Source organism: Heptranchias perlo, chromosome 1, assembly GCF_035084215.1.
Source record: "Heptranchias perlo isolate sHepPer1 chromosome 1, sHepPer1.hap1, whole genome shotgun sequence".
Classification (NCBI taxonomy): Eukaryota; Metazoa; Chordata; class Chondrichthyes; order Hexanchiformes; family Hexanchidae; genus Heptranchias; species Heptranchias perlo.
The window spans coordinates 127,596,418-127,616,355 of NC_090325.1; the positions used below are offsets into that span (position 1 = coordinate 127,596,418).

The 19,938-nt window shown below is 40.9% G+C and overlaps 1 protein-coding gene across 1 annotated transcript in view; it reads right to left on the reverse strand.

The window, feature by feature from the left end:
• Positions 1-19,938, reverse strand: part of LOC137326017 (ankyrin-2-like) — a 418,648-nt gene that overhangs the window by 130,840 nt on the left and 267,870 nt on the right. Inside the window, exons 17-22 of the mRNA XM_067990953.1 lie at positions 19,254-19,352; positions 14,740-14,937; positions 4,654-4,752; positions 3,998-4,096; positions 724-822; positions 133-231 (exon numbers count right to left, since the gene is read on the reverse strand). Coding sequence (XP_067847054.1) covers positions 133-231; positions 724-822; positions 3,998-4,096; positions 4,654-4,752; positions 14,740-14,937; positions 19,254-19,352 — 693 coding nt within the window. The remainder of the gene's footprint in view (positions 1-132; positions 232-723; positions 823-3,997; positions 4,097-4,653; positions 4,753-14,739; positions 14,938-19,253; positions 19,353-19,938) is intronic.

The following is a 19,938-nucleotide window of genomic DNA, read 5'->3' on the forward strand; positions in this document are numbered from 1 at the left end:
GGTTTATAACATTAGTTTACAACCAATTCTGTAGTGAATGCTGTAACATACAAATCAAACTTATTCTGAAAATGCAGAGAAAGAACAGTCCCTGAAACACCGATGAGATTTTGTAGTCAGGGATGTACTCACAGTTGTTGTGGTGGTGACCTCTTCTGTGACAACCTTCAGGGTATCAACCACAGAGATATATCCAAGACGTTTGGCAATTGCTAAGGCAGTGTTGCCATTCTGCAAGGAAGAGAGTTGATTCAATTCACTAGTTTCACCAGAGCTCTGTGTGAGCTGATGTCTTGCCAACAGTAATCACTAAATCCTAAAAAGATGCTATTTGAAACTTTCCATTCATCATATCCACTTGACTTGCTCAGGCTAGCCTCACTGTTATCAGTAGACTGGAACCTGATACTTTGCAAAACTTTAGTTAACTTGGAAAGATAATAATTAGTAACAGCTAAATAACAGTGAAATCATTTATGCAGTCCTTTTATTACAAGAGCTGACTGTATTAGCATGATAAAAAAATAGATGATGCAAGATGTAATTTTTAAAACTCATACACAGCTTACTCTGAAATCTAAAAAGGATGCTGAAATCAATAGATTATAGCCTCTTGGGATGACAGCAGCAATTAGCACTAGAGTTGGTGATCCTTACTGAGGCGTTTGCCTCCTGCAGACACAGAATCTTCCAGTAACTCTACAAGCAAAGAGATAGACTTACTGCTGTGATGGCATTGGCTCTGGCTCCGTGCTGAAGGAGGACATTGATGATGTGGGTATGACCCTGCTGTGCTGCCTGGTGCAAAGGTGTATATCCATTCTGAACATGCAGACAGGTTCGTTCAGGTGCAGTTGGGATGAAAAAAAAGAAATGGCACAAATGAGAAATCAATTGCCCATCATTAGCATAGCACTGCAAGAGTGGATCGAGGAAGTTCTCTCAATATCGAGAGTGAACTCATGAAATACATTCAGGTGCAATATAACTTTTTTTTTTAATTCATTCTCGGGATATAGGTATCGCTCGCAAGTCCAGCATTTATTGCCCATCCCTATTTGCCCTCGAGAAGATGGTGGCCAGCCACCTTCTTGAAATACAAGGTGTTAGCTAATAGTTCTATAATGCATGAGGGAGTTAACGGTTATAACTCTTAAGTTGTGCAAACTATCCACCAATCAACTTTGGAGAATGGAGATATCTGAAATAAGTTGTGGAAAACATTCACGTTGTAATGTTAACAAGTATTAAAAAAATCATACTCAGGCTTTCCCCATTTCTCAGCTTCAACTAGCTGAACCATACAGACCAAGAAAGTACCAGGTTTAGTCCTTGCCTGTGCTGATTTAGCTCATCTCAGCTGAGAAAGCAGTACAGCTGTTTCAAATAGTCATTATGTCCTTGGGCTAGGAAGGGGTAAATCAGCCCAAGTTCATGGTCCTGATCTCTACGTAACACTTGCTGGAAGTGTGCAAGTGAAGACAGGATGGAACTCAGCTGCAAATACCCCAATGATTGAATAGTTTGCAACACTCATTTGGAATCTTATCCAAGCAAGAAGTCAACATCTTCAGGAGAGATAGAGGGAAAGGAAGAAAACTGCTAAAAAGGAGGGGGTGGGGGTAAGATCAGACACAGGGTGGGGGGGGCAACAGACAACGAGGCGCATTGACACATGTTCCTTTACCTCTTGGACCACGCTGATAGATAATAGTTTATTTTCTTTGCTGACTGTAAACCTCCAATGAGAAATATGTTTGGGCAGTCACAGCCCAGTTCTGAGTGGACATCATTTCACATTACAGAACTTCTCTTAATTTAGCACTAACTAGCAGTAAAATTGTCTATCTCACTTAGTGTGTAAGGATGGCTGGCATAGGCAATGGAAATGTCACACTGATATCACAGGGGATGGGGCTAATGCACATATTTGGGCTGAGTACAGGTGGTCTGATGGTACCTCCTCTGGGAGTTCCAGTCCCAAGCACAAAAATCCTTTACCTTGAGGGGTATCAAAAAGGAAGTTGTGCACAAACTCTTCTTTCTATGCTTTCTATTTCTCCTGGACATCTTTCTCACATGTCCCTCCGCACTCAGAATGACTCAGTCTCACTCATTTTGCTTTTAAGTGTTGCATACCCAGAAGCCGTATCTGCAACTGCCTAATAAGAAATGCATTGCACTCCTAACAAAGAGCAGTTTACTGCTGCTGTGCTCACACCCCTCCAGAAATCTTACATTGGTTTGAAACTTCCTGCTCCCTTGATCCCATTTCCCAACTACATTATGATTTCACAATTACCTTTCCTGGTCACTGTGTTTATTGACATTGTAAACAGCTCCATTAGCTGAGGCACTGTCCCTCTCCTTTTCAAAATTGCTGTCACCGCTCCGCCACTCCTCAAAAAGCTTTCCTGTGACCTTTCCATCCTCTCCAACTACCGCACCATCTCTAATCCCCCTTGAAGCTTTAAAGTCCTTAAATGCATCACCTTTCACCTTTCAGTCCAACTTCTGCCCTGCTCACATCACTTGGACCTCCCTGTTCTAAGTCACAACGATATCTTCTAAGGCTGAAACCACGGATCATTATGCATTCTTGCTCTCTTTGGCCTCTCCATGGCATTCGACATGGCCAACCATGCCATCCTCCACTGCTTCTCCTCCTTGGCCCAATTCTAATGGGATTGCTTTTGCTTGGTTTCAATCCTATCTGTCCCAATACAGTTAGTGCATCATCAACAATGGCTTCTTCTTGCACCCTGCACAGTCACCTCCACATTTCTCCAAAGATCTTTGGGCTTCTCCTCTTCCTCATCTACATGCTGCCCCTCCATGGCCTAATTCGTAAACACAGGGTCAAGATGTATCCTGACGACACCCACCCTCTCCACCATCCCCATATGCCACAACCACCGCTGTGCACTTTGACTGTCTTTCCGACATAACAAAGACCAAAGTCATTGTTTATAGGCTCCACCAAAAACTTCCATGCCATTGATTCCAACCCCACCTTGGCTGCTTGCTCAGGTTGAGCCAATGTGTGTGCAATCTCAGCCGCCTGTTCAAACCAGTGCTGAGCTTCAAATCCCATATTCTATCCATCTACAAAACAAGTTATTTCCACCTTTGCAACATTAACTGCTCCCCCTGCCTCACCCACATTAAAGCCCTTATCCGTACATTGAGACTCCATAATGCAGCTTTTCCTGTTCTTATGCCTGACCATATTGGATTGCTTGATATTGACCAAATATGGCACCATGAGTCCTCGCAAAACTGAAGTCAGTGGGAGTCAAAAGGAATACACTCCAGTGGTTGGAGACATACCTGATACACAGGAAGGTGGTTGTGGTTGTTGGAAGGCAATCACCGTGGCCCAAAGACATTACTGTTGGAGTTCCTCAGGGCTGTATCCTTGCCCCAAACATTTTCAACTGCTTAACCATAAGATCAAGCCTGTGGCTGGTCACTGACAACCCTACAGTGTCCAGCTCCATTCGCAAACCCTCTGGTAATGAAGCAGCCCATGACAACCTACAAGAGAATCTGGCCCCTGCCACTGGATTCAATATCCACTCCCTCCACCACTGGTGCACTGTGGCTGCAGTATGTTCTGTATAGGATGCACTGCAGCAACTCTCTAGGCATATTCAACAGCACCTCCCAGCCCCATGACCTCGACCACCAAAAAAGGACAAGAACAACAAGATCCTGGGAAAACCATCATGTCCAAATTTCCCTCCAAGTCACACACCATCCCAACTTGCATATATATTGCTATTCCTTCATTGTGGCTGGATCAGAATTCTGGAATTCCTTATCTAACACCATCATGGGAGGACTATCACCACAAAAACTGCAGCAATCCAGGAGAAGGCAACTAGGGATGGGTAATAAGTAATAATAAATAAATAAGCCTTCCCAGTGTCGCCCATATCTCAAGAACAACTTAAAAGATAATATTCTGTAAACTAAAAATTACTTTTTTTCTTACCTTAGTTTTAGCATTGACATTGGAACCGTGCTGCAGGAGGAAATTGACCATCTTAATGTTTCCATAGTGACAAGCCACAATCAGTGGAGTGTAGCCCAGCTGAAAGAAAGAAGCTTTTGTCAGAATGTGTGAAGCGATACTATGACTGCAGGATTCCTGAAAAACTATAATAATGACAAAGAAATAAAAGCATTTTGCTGTCAAAAGGTAGGTGCTAAATCTTATCCATTGTTCACATGTGATACAATTCAGCCAATAGTCTAACCTATAGTCTAATTTCCAAAATGTGCATGCATTTGTGGACATTGGACAAGGACAGGATGGAGCATGGCAATGATGCCCCCATGGCACTTACTGCCAAGACTCATAGGTGGAGAATCACGGTTTGGATGAGGTGCCAGAGGGTGACGGGTACCGGTGGAACCTTGTCCCAGCATTCAGGGGAAGAGAGAAATTGAGAACAAAAGAGACAAAAAATGCTAGTTTTTCTACCTTTTGGTGTTAGTCTACATAAAATACTCATTATGAACCCTCACAAGTTCACCATGCACTACAGAAATGATCGTATCTAAGACCAACTTATGAACAGCTGTGAACCTGAAATCATTACAATGATAAAACAAAAGTATAAAGAAAAAAAATCAGTGTTGTATTACCTTGGTCTGTGCATCAAGGTTTGTGCCTTGTTTTACCAGAATTTCTGCAACATTAACCTTGTCCTCCTGAGCTGCCAGATGCAGTGCTGACAATCCACTCTAAATACAGACATGAGAGAGAGATGACACATGAATTGGCTGTTTGCCAGGCATGAAACCACACTTTTTATATCACTGAATTTCATGATTTCTTCATAAGTGTAACATTTATTAATCCCTTTCTGCTCCCTCACAGTATCTTCTAAAATGACAGATGCTATTTTGTTTACTTTCTAAACACCGATACATTACAGGAACTCACCCAGCCTGAAGCACCATAGTATTTACCACTGGTGCATTCATCAAAAACAATGTGATTCGCTCCATTTTCCAGTACTGCCGAAAACAAATATGTCTTATGCTTGGTAATCTCTTATGGTGATTGGTTGGTGAGTATTACCGTTTGTTTGCTCTCTAGGCTAGGGCAGTGGTTTAAACCAAGAGCTGGAAAACTATAACTTGCTCTTACTTTATTAAGTTAATAACTTAAACTAGATAAACTAATTAGTTAATAAAACTAAAAATATTGAGTGAATAAAAACTTTAACTAATTAAATATATAAAACGAGGTTAGAGATGGCAGGTCAGGTGGTGTGTCGTAAGTGCAGCATATGGGAGTTAGTGGAGACCAGCAAGATCCCAATAAGTGTCTGCAACTCGAGGAACTTCGGCTCAGAGTTGTTGAGCCGGAGTCCGAGCTGCAGGCATTGCAATGCATCAGGGAAGGGGAGAGTTATCTGGACACTTTGATTCAGGAGGCAGTCACACCCCTTAGGTTAGATAGTAATTTAGATTTGGTCAGTGGTCAGGGACAGGAGGATGTGACTGCGAGTCAAGCAGGTATGGGGACCCAGAATGCAGTGACAGAGGAGCCTCAGCCTTTGACCTTGTCCAACAGATACAAGGTACTTGCTACCTGTGTGGATGAGAACAAATACTGCAGGGAGGATGGGCAATTTGATCACAGCACCGTGGTGCAGGAGGCCATTTAAGTGGGGGGAGTAAAAAGGAATGTGGTAGTGATAGGGGATAGTATAGTCAGGGGGATAGATACTGTTCTCTGCAGCCGCGGCTGGGAGTCCCGAAGGCTGTGTTGCCTGCCCGGTGCCAGGGTTAAGGATGTCTCCTCATGGCTGGAGAAGAACTTGGAGCATGAGGGGGAGGATCCAGTTGTCGTAGTCCATGTAGGAACCAATGTAGGAATGAGGTTCTGCTGAAGGAGTTTGAGGAGCTAGGGTCTAAATTAATAAGCAGAACCTTAAAGGTAATAATCTCTGGATTATTACCTGAATCACGTGCAAATTGGCATCGGGACAAACAGATCAGAGACTTAAATGTGTGGCTCAAAGAGTGATACGGGAGACAGGCATTTCAATTCATGGGGCACTGACGCCAGTGCTGGGAAAAGAGGGAGCTGTTCCGTTGGGACGGACTTCACTTAAACTGGGCCGGGACCATGTCCTGGTGAATCAAATAGATAGGGCTTTAAACTAAAAAGAGGGGGAAGAGGGTTCAGGTAAGGGTAAATTTATAAATCTAAGAGGAAAAGTCAAGTCCATAGAGCAGTGTAGCGATTTGAGTAAAGGTAAGCAAAGTGTGTCAGGAAGGGACAGAGAGTTTAAGGGGAATAGTGTGTTAGTAAATCAGGGAAAAATAGTAAAAAGTTAAAATTAAAGGCACTTTATCTAAATGCACAGCATTCGTAACAAGATAGATGAATTAATGGCACAAATAGAGATAAATGGGTTTGATCCAGTGGCCATTACTGAGACATGGTTGCAGAGTGACCTAGGTTGGGAACTAAATATTCCAGGGTACTTGACTTTTAGAAAAGACAGACAAAATAGAAAAGGAGGGGGGAGGGGGGGTAGCCCTGATAATAAAGGATAAGATAAAGTCAGTAGTGAGCAAGGACCTTAGCTCAGAAAATCAGGAACTAGAATCAGTTTAGTTGGAGCTAAGAAATAACAAGAGGCAGAAAACACTGGTGGGAGTAGTTAATAGGCCCCCTTACAATAGTTATACTCTTGGACAGAGTATTAATCAAGAAATAAGAGGAGCTTGTAACAAAGGTAATGCAATAATCGTGGGGGACTTTAATCTTCAAATAGACTGGGAAAATCAAATTAGTAAAAACAGTTCGGAGGATGAGTTCATGGAATGCATTCGAGACAGTTTCCAAAAACAATACGTTGTGGAACCAACCAGGGAACAGGCTATTTTATATCTTGTCTTGTGTAATGAGACAGGGTTAATTAGTAATCTCATGGTAAGGGATCCTCTGGGAAAGAGTGATCATAATATGATAGAATTTCACATTGAATTCGAGAGTGATGTACAAGAGTCTGAAACTAGAGTACTAAATTTAAACAAAGCCAATTACATAGGTGTGAGAGGCGAGTTGGCTAAGGTTGAATGGGAAATTAGATTAAAAGATATGACGGTAGATAAGCAATGGCGAACATTTAAAGAAATATTTCAATATTCTCAACGAGTATACATCCCATTGAGGAATAAAAACTCCACAAGAAAAGTGATCAATCCATGGCTGACTAAAGAAGTTGAAGATGGTACTAGATTAAAAGAAGAGGCTTATAATGTTGCCAAGAAGAGTAGTAAGCCTGAGGATTGGGAGAGTATTAGAAACCAGTAAAGGATGACCAAAAAATTGATGAGGGAGAAAATAAAATATGAGAGTAAACTAGCAAGAAATATAAAAACAGATTGTAAAAGCTTCTACAAGTATTTAAAAAGGAAGAGAGAAGCGAAAGTAAACGTGGCTGAGTCGGGAGAAATTATAATGGGGAATAAGTAAATGGCAGAGACGTTAAATAAATATTTTGTATCTGTCTTCACAGTTGAAGAGACAAAAACCATGCCAGAAATAGTGGGGAACCCAAGGGGCTAATGAGAGTGAGGAACTTAAAGTAGTTAATATTAGTAAAGAAAAAGTACTGGAGAAATTAATGGGACTAAAAGCCAATAAATCCCCTGGACCTAATGGCCTACATCCGAGGGTTCTAAAAGAGATGCCTCCAGAGATAGTGGATGCATTGGTTGTGATCTTTCAAAATTTCCTAGATCCTAGAACGGTCGCAGTGGATTGGAAGGTAGAAAATGTAACCCCGCTATTCAAGAAAGGAGGGAGAGAGAAAACATGGAACGATAGGCCATTTAACCTGACATGAGTAGTGGGGAAAATGCAGGAATCTATTATTAAGGACGTGGTAATGGGACTCTTAGAAATTCATAATATGATTAGGCAGAGTTAACATGGTTTTAAGAAAGAGAAATTGTTGACAAATTTATTAAAGTTTTTTGAGGATATAACTAGCAGGGTAGATAAAGGGGAGCCAGTGGATGTTTATATTTGGATTTTCAAAAGGTTGTTACTCAAAATAAGGGTTCATGGGGTTGGGGGTAATATATTAGCATGGATTGAGGATTGGTCAATGGACAGAAAACAGAGAGTAAGGATAAACGGGTCATTTTCAGGTTGGCAGGCCGTATCTAGTGGGGTGCCGCAAGGATCAATACTTGGGCCTTAGCTATTTACAATTTATATTAATGACTTAGATGAAGTGTAATGTATCCCAGTTTGTTGACGATACAAAGCCAGGTGGGAAAATAAGCTGTGAGAAGGGCACAAAAGGGTAAATTTCAATGGGGAGCAGGGAAGAGGATCCGGGGGCGGGGGTGGGGTGGAGGATTCCTGACGGGAAACCCAGAAGTATGGGTTTCCCAGATGTCCTTTTTGACGTAAGGACGTCTTTCAATTTTTTCCCGTGCGTTTCCCACCCGACAGTCCGCCAGATTGACAGGGGTGGGGGGGGGGGTTGGACATTGTTGGGGGGGAGGGGAGTGGTTGGAGATCATGGGGGGAGTGGTTGGAGATCGTGGAGGGGTTGGAGACCGTGGAGGGGTGTTGGACATGGCGGGGGACGGAGATTGGAGAGAGGTGGTTGGACATGGTGGGGGGGGTCGGAGATCAGGGGGGTGGGGGTCGGCCATGGGGGGGTTGTTAAATCGCGTATGTGGGATCGCGGCAGGTAGGCTTGTAGGGCCTGGAGGAAACACTCCTGCTCCTCCTGGCTCAAGGCAGTGCAATAAAGGCACTTACCTGTTAATCCGGGCCCTCTCGCCTGAAGCAGAAGGCCCGGGAATCCGGGCCCCAAGAATTAAAAATAAAATACCTATTAAAATGGAGGCCCACAGCCTCCTTAAAAGATTTCACCGACTGAACCGCCTTCTGAGAGCGGGTTGGTCGCCCGCCCCTCGACAGGCCTCCAGTAAAACCAGAAGTGGGTGGGTTGGAGGCGAGTTTGGGTCGGGTTTTACATTTTTACAATTTTTACCTTCCCACCCGTCCCCAACCCACCCATTCGTGGGGTTAAAATAAGTCTGCAAAGGGATATAGACAGGTTAAGTGAGTGGGCAAGAAGGTAGCAGATGGATTATAATGTGGAGAAATGTGAGGTTATTCACTTTGGTAGAAAGAATATAAAAACAGAATATTTTATAAATGGTGAGAAACTATTAAATGTTGGTGTTCAGAGGGATTTGGGTGTCCTTGTCTACGAAACACAGAAAGTTAACAAGCAGGTACAGCAAGCAATTAGGAAAGCAAATGGTATGTTGGCCTTTATTGCAAGGGGGTTGGAGTATAAGAGTAAGGAAGTCTTATTACAATTGTACAGGGCTTTGGTGAGACCTCACCTGGAGTACTGCATTTTTGGTCTCCTTATCTAAGGAAGGATATACTTGCCTTTGAGGCAGTGCAACGAAGGTTCACTAGATTAATTCCTGGGATGAGAGGGTTTTCCTATGAGGAGAGATTGAGTAGAATGGGCCTATACTCTCTGGAGTTTAGAAGGATGAGAAGTGATCTGAATGAAACATGTAAGATTCTGAGGGGGCTTGACAGGGTAGATGCTGAGAGGCTGTTTCCCCTGGCTGGAGAGTCTAGAACTAGGGGGCACAGTCGCAGGATAAAGGCTGGGCCATTTAGGACTGAGATGAGGAGAAATTTCTTCACTCAGAGGGTTGTGAATCCTTGGAATTCTTTACCCCAGAGCTGATTCATTGAGTATATTCAAGGCTGAGATCGATAGATTTTTGGACTCTAAGGGACTCAAGGGATATGGGAATCGGGCGGGAAAGTGAAGTTGAGGTCGAAGATCAGCCATGATCTTATTGAACGGTGGAGCAGGCTCAAGGGGCCGTATGGCCTACTGCTGCTCCTATTTCTTATGTCTTACACTTACCTTAGGAATCCTGACCCTTCAAATCAACATACTGCATGTATTGCTCTATTGGAACATCACTATAGACTGCTGAACAGTGGAAGTGAGCCAGAGGAAGAGATATGTTGACATACTAGAAAAAAATATAGAAATAACAGCCATAATAATGTATGACTTAAAGAGGTAAAAAGTTGACCTTGTGTCCCTTTTATGGCTATAAAACGGGCACAACAAGACCAATTTCGGGGAACATCGTCTCACAACCGATCAACATCAGGGGTATGGGCGTGCCATATTGGCATTGGTGGCTGTCTAGGTGCTCATGGCACACACCTGAAACCGGCATTAAGCCCCTTACATGTGTAAATGAGGGGCCAAACATCTGTTTTATGACCCCTGGAATAAACTGGTGAGCGTTGGGCGGAGCAGACTCCAGGCCTAAGCAGCAACCACCATTTAAAAGTGCTTTTTAAAAAAAAAAATTTCTCCTCTGCAGTCAGGAGGAGAACTTCTGAGGGTGGTTGCCGGCCCACTGATAGCGAGGCAGATGGCCCGAATTTGAAATGCTGGCAATGGAAGCACGACAGGTGCTAGCCGCTCACCTAAATTATTGAAGTGTGGCCCAAGGCCCAATTTTAGGCAAGCCTCGGGCCTCCTGGTGGCGTTTTGTGTCAGTATGCACCCGAATATGGGCCATAACCAATTCTTACCCTAAATTATCCAAAGATAGACTGGGGTAAAAGTATGTAAGTGGCAAAGAAGGAAAGGAGTTTCTACAATGTATCCAAGACTGCTTTCTAGATTTTAAGTTTTTATTCCAACAATGAAGGACCAGTCCTGGATATAGTTCTAGGAAATGGAATGGGACACGTAGGCAATTTAAGGGTAGGGAAACATTTAGCAGAAAGTGCCATAACATAATTAGGTTCAATATAAAAACAAAATTGGAAAGAAAAATTGGCAGATAAAGCAGTGGACAAATAATGGGAAATGTTCAAACTGGAGATAATAAGGGTACAGACTAAACATATTTACAAAAGCTGGAGTTCTTTGGAAGAAACATCAGTAGCGGGTAAGCCTGTAGAGGCCATAATACATGACGGAATTAATACTCACTCAAAAAGACTTTGGTCAATTAAGGACAGCTAGCTTGGATTTGTAAAAGGCAAACTGTGTCTGACAAATGTAAGATTTTTTTGAGAAAATAATGGACTGTATTGACAAATGTGTGCAGCAGAAAACTGGTCGGCTCCTGAGTCTGGCACTCTCACCCAAAAGGTAGGGCTCATTGTGAGGGGGAAGCCAATCCCCGGGCCGGGGGGGGGGGGGCTGTTGCAGGGTGGGGAGGGGCTTGAGGGGGGTCAAAGTGAATGGGCCGACTCTTCCTGGCCCCATAAAAGAAATGTTAAAAAGCAATAACTTATCTTTTCTGATCGCCCTCCAGTGGTCCCTTTAATAACTGCTGGCTAGGCTGCTCATTGCCTGGAAAATCTGGGACTAACATGCACTTTGTGTGTTCTGCCCATTTCCCCATGGAAATTGCAATCAGGCTCCGACACCTGGCGTATATTTGCATATTTAAACAGCCTCTGGCCTGTTTTGAGCGAGAGTGCCAGGCGTCGATTTAAGGGCCTGGCTGAAAATTGAATTCAATTGAGTGGGTGTTCAAGGTTCTCATCAGATTTTCTTCAGCCAGTTGCCCATTTTTCAGGTGAGAAACGGATGGACAGCAGTTGAAAATCCCCCACAGGGTATTAAAGGGAATGTGGCAGCATGGATACAAAGTTGGTTAAAGGACAGAAAACAAGGTGTAGTGGTTAATGGATTTCTTTTGAACGGCGGGGATATCAACTGTGATTTCCCCCATGGTCAATTGCACTTCCAAATATATTATAGATGATCTAAATTCAGGTATGTGGTTTGCAATATCAAAATTTATCACAAAAATAGAGACTGTGTTTAACTGTGTAAGATTAGACATTTTGGAAGGAGAAATAAGGAAATATATATTAATAGTAAAACTCTAAAAGAAGTAGAAGCACAACTAGACTTAGGGGCTCAGATAAATATTAAAAAAATAGGAGGTCAAGTTAATAACACTATGAAAAAAGATTTTTTGGAGAGATTCTAGAGAAACTTGGCCTCTTTTCAATAGATCAGGTTAAGAGGAGATCCAGTAGAGGTGCTCAAAATTTTAAGGTAAATGGGGAAAAGCTATTTCTACTGGCTAGTGAGTTGGTAAGTCTAAGGCATAGATTTAAGATTCAAAATCAAAAGAATAAAGGCAGAAGTTAGGTAAAATATTTTATATCGAGGGTTGTCTGGACATGGAATGATCTACCAGAAACAGTGGAACTTCTGGAAGCAGAATCCATAATAGCTTTTAACAAGGAGGTTGAAAAGAAAAATATAAAAAGATATGGGGAAAGGGCCTGGGATTGAGACTAAATGGATAATTCTTTGAGAGCCAGACCAGGTACAATGGGCCAAATGGCCTCCTCTTTGCTGTTAATTCTATGATTCTATGTATAATGTTTATAGTGATGGTGCTTCATGATTCAAGGGAAACCAGAACATCCAGTGTGTGAGACCAGTATCAGTAAGACCATGTAAATTGTACTACTGTCTGTCCATTGAAGGCTTAGATTTATACCAAGAAACAAGAATAAATGATGACACTGGCATACAATGGATACTGGGAGACTCTGTGTTGGCTCTAGATATTAGACTGGTACCATTACAAGGCAACTCCACTGCCAAAACATCACTTTGTGGAGGTCTCAACGAGGGCAACATAATCAGGAGTGGAGGGGACCAATGAGTGAATAGGGTCAAGATTCTAGCACAATAGGATTATTTGTCACTATTGCAAAGTATAGTTGCTAATTTTCTGGTTTTATCTACCGTGAGAATACCAGATGGTTTAATGGTCCATTCCTATATACACTATTCGAATCAGACACACAATCCAGATGTTGCCTTAGCATGAGATCAGAGGACTTTGATTTTTAAAAATTTAATTGTGCTGTCACAGTATTTCCATTAAGATTTACTGGGCATGTCCCCTGAAGAAAGCGCAATTTGTATTGAATTTGCATTTTAATAATGTTTTAAACTAACTGGAAAAAGCTGAAAGGTTTTGGTGTCAGAATAGAATAATTTAATCGAGTCTCCAGCAGAGAAGAATTGATTGATTTCATGATTACAACCAACCTTTCTTGCTGGTTATTCATATTCAAAAGCTCTGAAGAGTGAATTTTAAAACATAAAGAAGCTTCACATCAGCTTTCATTTCTGTTCTGAAAATTTGGCTTTTAAGAATTTCAAATTACAACAATGGATTCTTCATACCAGAAGTTCTGGGCAGCCCCCAAGTCAAACTGTTTCATTTGTTTTGATTTCTTTCTTGTAAGAGAAATGATACCAATAAACTTGTCCGAAGGCATTCCATTAAATGCCAGCCATACATCTTCTTAAAATTGTTATGGTTTTCATAATATGTATTATGAAGCAATGTTTTAATTTAAAATAAAACCCGGAGCTATAAATCTGGGGTGTTGCATTCCCAAATGTGAGACATAAGGCTGAATATCTTGACTGGTATTATCTCTTGGGCTTTACTTAATAGACGGCTAATTTCACCAGTCACTAATGGTCTGTCTGCAGAAGGGAAAGAAAAAATTACCTTGGGGAGGGGGGAGGGGGGAATCCTGCTCAATCACTCCTCCTACAAGGTCAACCAAAGATTTGATGGTCGTAAAAATGTAATAACATTTTGCATTTCTTTCTAATGACATATCTTAAAGTTACAGATCAGTGCCACAGACTGCCTTTTTGCCATCTCTAGTTTTTGTACAATTCTATTATTATGAGGCCAAAAATGCGATCAATGGTGATGTGAAATCAGCAAATATGAATATTTTTGTGGCATGCTTGATTCCTAATGCTATGGAGAGCATCGGGGGCCTGAATGTTGGGCGCCAGCAGCAACTGAAGGGTGGCCAGCTGTCAGTTGCCCCAGAAGAGCCACCATTTTTGTCTACAAAACTGCCTTGGGACATCAAGACCTCTTTCAGCAGAAAATAGGGCATAAAGAAAAGGTGAGACGCTATAGTAAGGACAGGCCATCCAGGAGTCAAGTTTTATTTTTCTTATTCCAGCCTCCCCTGGGTGCTGAGTGTCTGGACTGCTGTTTAGACACTCAAGCCCGCATTTTGGGGAGATGCCATCTTTAAATAAAATGCGGAGCTTTAATGAGCCTTCTGCACAGCAAGTGCACAAACTCACAGCAGACTAGACACTTTCCCCTGTATTTCCCTGTTTTCCATGGCTGATAATACAGATGTGCATCACTGTTTCAGGCACCAGTCATCGCATTGTTGGCCCCAATGAACACAGAACACTAAAGTAGTTTTACAATCTTCTCAATATTCTTTGTTAAACTCTAGGATGGACAAAGGAATAAAGGGAGAACTAAGGTGACATTTCTATAACCAATTCTTGCATCGGGTCAATGAACATAAGGAAGAAATCAACTTGAACTTATTTGCCTCTCTGTTAATTAATATTAAGATTCCTTAATTTAATTAAAAACGCTTTAATGCTGTGAAGTTATCACAAAAGTAAAACTAAAATGCACAAGATCCATCCAGAACAACTGATAAAAGATTTTTAAAAATCGTAAAATTAAAAGTGTTCAGCATTAGGCAGCTCAGTTATGCAACATTCGAAAACAGTTTTATACTCAGTAATAAATAATAACATGACGGTAAATGTCTCTGACACAATAATGCTTTGCGGTTACCTTTGTGGCCACACTGACATTGGCATTTTTATCCATCAAACGTGAAACCATATCCACATGTCCTTCCTGTGAAGCCAGGTGGAGGGGGGTCACCCCCTGCTTTGTCAGCGCATTAGTCTCAGCTCCATACTCCAGTAAGGTGGTGGCTATTTCCATTTGGTTCTTCTTGGCAGCAATGTGCAGAGGTGTATAGCCATTCTGGAAAAGCATGAATTTTAGACCCGAGGCAGTTAGCCTCTATCACTTTCTGCTCAATGTTCAAATTCACTTTGTAAAGTATTACTTATGGGTAAACCCACCAATTATCTGTTTCCTAATTTGCTGATTAAGATTTAACTCACAATGTCATATTAATTTGGATACTATTATCCAAATATATCCTGTTCTTTTTTATCCAGCTTTGGTCAGCTCCAACTGCAAGTACTTTTCAGCATCTTCATATCCAAGACTGGACAATCAGTAGACATCTAATTATATCACTATAGTATGAGAGTTTGGAGTAGCTCCTCCCATTACACTAATTAAACTTACAGTAGCAGTCAATCATGTAACTGTCTATATCACTGTATTTCTTTTGACCCTATAGAAAATCTTTTTTGCAGTTATCCATCTCATTTCATTTGTTTTGCCATTCAGTTTTATACTTGCTATAATTTGGCTGACTCGAAAACAAGTGTTCTCATTCTCATTACACCTAATAATCATCCTGGCAGATTGTGTATAATAACAGAAGAGCTTCATGGTAACTACAAAATACATTTTAAAACATTGCTTCAGTATAAGGCCTCATGCTACATGAAAAACACGGCTTCTGTGTAAATTAAAAAAAGAAATGTTATGAATTTTTTTTTGCACTCCTGTTACATATTAATTTCAGTGCATCAGCAGAGGGAAGGTTTGATGGGAGTTGAAGCTTAATGAAGACATGTTGGCCTAGATTTTCTGATTGGTGACATTTTAATGTTGTCATGTGACCATATATTTTAAACAAGTTAATGTTGGCATTAAATATTACTGATCAGAAAATCTAAGCTCATTATGTTTCAGAACCTAGCCTTGGATGTGTGGCAAGGGTGATGACAAGTTTTGGAAGGTCATCTTGCAATAAGTTACTTGAAGATAAAGCTACTATGGAACCTTACCCTGGACTATGCATTTAAGGAAGATCTATATGAAGAACATTTTCAGAGAATGAGACCTGCTATCGGACTAGGGTTTCCAACCCTCCAGGATTGGCTTGGAGTCTCCAGGAATTGAAGATTAATCTCCAGGACACTGCTGTGAGCAACCAGGGTGAAAAATCATTGGGGCAGTAAAAAAAAGAATTGTGATTTCTTTTAATTTTCTTTGAACGTTTTTGCTTATTAGTTATTAAAATATTGGAAATGGGGAAAAAAGGCTGTTTGACTGAGTCAAGAATCATCCAATAGGGTAATGAGACATCTGTTCATTTCCCAATTGGCATGGGAAGGCAGTACGCTGTGAGAATGGACATGTTGGGTAACCAATGGCTGGAGTGTGGGGGTGGGGTGGATGAAACCTCCAGGAATACGACCAACCAGAGTTGGCAACCCTATAAGGAACCATAGCACATAGACATGAGTGCTGTTGTGGTCTGAGTTATGTAACAGTAGTTTACATGACTACAGAACTGGGGTAGCACCATAGGATGCCTACAACAGCAACAGGGTTATACGAACAGATAGGAGATTCAAAATCTCAATGTCATTTCTGATCAGACCAGGGCTGTTAATTCAATTCCAACTGATCCTCCTCCTGGTTGTCCTCTTAACTAAATGCCCTAAAACTTTGACAAACACACAGAACAAATGGCTTGAGAATAACTACAGTCTCCAATATTACCACCAAATCATGGGTACTGACTTTTACTACTGGATTTCAAATCCAAAATCATCTACAAATATTGTAAATGCATCTACAAATATTTTTTTAAACATGTACCAGTTCCAAAAAATAATTTGCTGGTAATTATCAACGCGAAGAAATATAATATTTGTATACAAGCTGACATTACATAAGGCCAATTTGTTCTTTTAATACCTTTTAATTGCCTCACAGAGATAACGTTTACCAGTTTTCACTCTCCCAGCTTTTCCAAATACCTGTTTGGGCATTCTACCAATTATCTTTCTTTCCCCCTCCAAAAAGGTGGCTTTGTTCAGTTTCATTAAAGGATTCACTCATATTTCAGTTCCCCGTTCTGATGAAGCGTCTACACCCAAGACATTAAACTATCTTTTTTTTACAGATGAGAACAGACTTACTGCTTATTCATGGTGTTTTCAGTTTTTGTTTTGGATTTCTAGCCTTTGTAGTTTCTTATTTGAACTAGATTAGGCCAGATGGGCTAGGTATTACATTTAACCTGTGGAGACCCAAGCTAAATTCCAATCCAGGATTCAAAGATGTTGCTTAGTTCTGATAATTGTTCCAAAAACCAACATGTTTCTGGGCAGCACAACAAAACTATGCTGACCAAGTAGGGATGAGGATTATGTATGCAGCTGGTATGGCTAAGGGTATTACTCTACAGTTTAGGACTGCAATGTTGCAACAGTGTTCTGTATATCTAGCATTATCCCATACCCAGATTCGTCTATGAGCAGAGATGGTCAGGTGTCACTTAAAGAGCAAAACAGACATTTCTCCCATTCTCACCAATGTTGAGATAAGTGGAACATTTTACTAATAGCTTGATTTCTATCTGCACTTTTATAGAACATAAAATGTACGACAGTAATTCAAACTCTTTAAGGAACTATGATACCAAAGTGGAGAAATATTTCCAGAGGCCAATGGGAATGTTGGCCTTTATCTCAAGGGGGTTGGAATACAAAGGGGAGGAAATTATGCTTCAGTTGTACAGAGCCTTGGTCAGACCCCATCTGGAGTACCGTGTTCAGTTTTGGGCACTGCACCTCGGGAAGGATATATTGGACTTCGATGGGGATACAGCACAGATTCACCAGAATGATACTGGGGCATAAAAGGTTAAATTATGAAGACAAGTTGCATAAGCTTGGCTTGTATTCTCTTGAGTTTAGAAGATTGAGGAGTGGTCTAATCGACAATTCACAATAATAAAGGGATTCAATCGGGTAGATACAGAGAAACTGTTTACTCTGGTGGGGGAATCCAGAACAAGGGGGCACAATCTTAAAATTAAAGCTAGGCCATTCAGAAGTGAAATCAGGAAGCACTTTTTCCACACAAAGGCTAGTGGAAATCTGGAATTCCCTCCCCCAAAAGGCTGTGGGTGCTGGGTCAATTGAAACTTTCAAGATTGAGATCTTTTATCAGGTAATGGCATCAAGGGATATGGATTAAAGGAGGGTAAATGGAGTTGAGGTACAGATCATCCCTGATCTAATAAAATGGTGGAATAAGCTCGAGAGGCTGAATGGCCTAACCCTGTATCTATGTTTTTATTCATGATGTGGAGATGCCGGTGATGGACTGGGGTGTACAAATGTAAGGAATCTTACAACACCAAGTTATAGTCCAACAGTTTTATTGTTGGACTATAACCTGGTGTTGTAAGATTCCTTACGTATGTTTTTATTCTTCAATCTTTGGATTTTAATTTAAACAAATAAAGATCAAGCTGGTGAATAAAGTAATTGAACCATTATTGTGAGCAGGTCCATTCTGCTTATGATAGAGCTATTATCTTTGCACTATTTATCCTGTTTGAGTCAGTGCAGTAAAACTTGCAGCAAAATATCACAAGACTTAAAACAGCACGGAAATGCAGCTTTTTCAAATCAAATAAAAGCTCCTCTGGAGGTTAGCACGTTGAATCATAAAATTGTGGTATGGTTGCTCTAAGATTTTGGATTGTCATTAATATCTACTTTATAAAAGCTTACCTTTTGGAACTTGTCACTTCAGTCAAGCATAAAGCTTGAAATTTTAATTCAGTACATGTTTAAATGCATTTTCAATAAGCAACTAATTGTGTCTTATTTTGCAAATTGTTAGTCAGTAAAAATGGAGTTGAGGTCGAAGATCAGCCATGATCTTATTGAATGGCGGAGCAGGCTCGAGGGACCGTACGGCCTACTCCTGCTCCTATTTCTTATGTTCTTATGTTCAAATAAACATGAACTTCAGAACAGCAATTGAGAAGGGACGCTGTAGCAGACTACAGTAGAGGAATACTGTCTACACGAAAAAAGAATTTGGCAACCCTTTTTCTGTTCATTACAAAGATACAATTTGAATATAAAAGTCATGCAAAACACATCACAGTTTCCCTTATACATTACATTATGATGGTGAAAATGAAATTTCAGTTACCAAGCAATTTTTCAGAAAGGCAGTGCCCCTTTAATTTATATGCCAAAGATTATCCATTTTACTGTGTTAGCAAGGGGCTCTGCATTAAAATGCAATTGTCAGTTAACTTATTGTTAAACACAAAAACATACAACCATCTACAGCAATTTGTTTTGAGGTTGCTGACAGAATTATTATCTTGTAGCAATTAATACCTTGGCAGTGGCATGGGGAGATGCACCTTTCTCCAGCAACAGCAGCGCCACCTTCTGGTTGTCATAGTGAGCAGCAACATGGAGTGGGGTTAGGCCATTCTGTAAGAATTTGTCTTTGTTAATAAGTGCTAGTGCTGTTCTTAATGAACGGTATGTTAGCAAACCACAAACGCTGAAAATAGCTGCAGTAAGCAGTTCTTATCTGTACAAAAACATCAAAAGTAGAAAGATAGGTGTCAAAGAAAGGAGATAAAGCAGATCTTGCAGCGTAGTGATCAGCCCATGGCTTACTGTCTGAGACGGATGTCTCCTATACATAATGAGGAACTGCTGAGTTTCCATTTTATTCCGGAAGTCAGGAAGCTTTCATAATTTATAAGTGATGATGCAATAAATTGGAAAGGTAGTCTTTACAATTGGGATAAATCATTGTCCGGATTAGCATAATTTGTGCAATGAGATTGGTATATAAACAACAATTGAGACAATTTTATTCAGTGCTGGAACCTAAAACTATGAGGCACCAGTTGAATGCTTTGATTGAAGTGCTAAGACTGAGCTAGAATTGCTATAGGAGGCACCAAATACCCATTTCCTATATAAGAAATAGACATACTTCAGAAATGGCATAGCTGCTGTTCAGGTCCATCCCCCCTCTCCTCCTCCCGTGTCCGGGTCAGCAAAA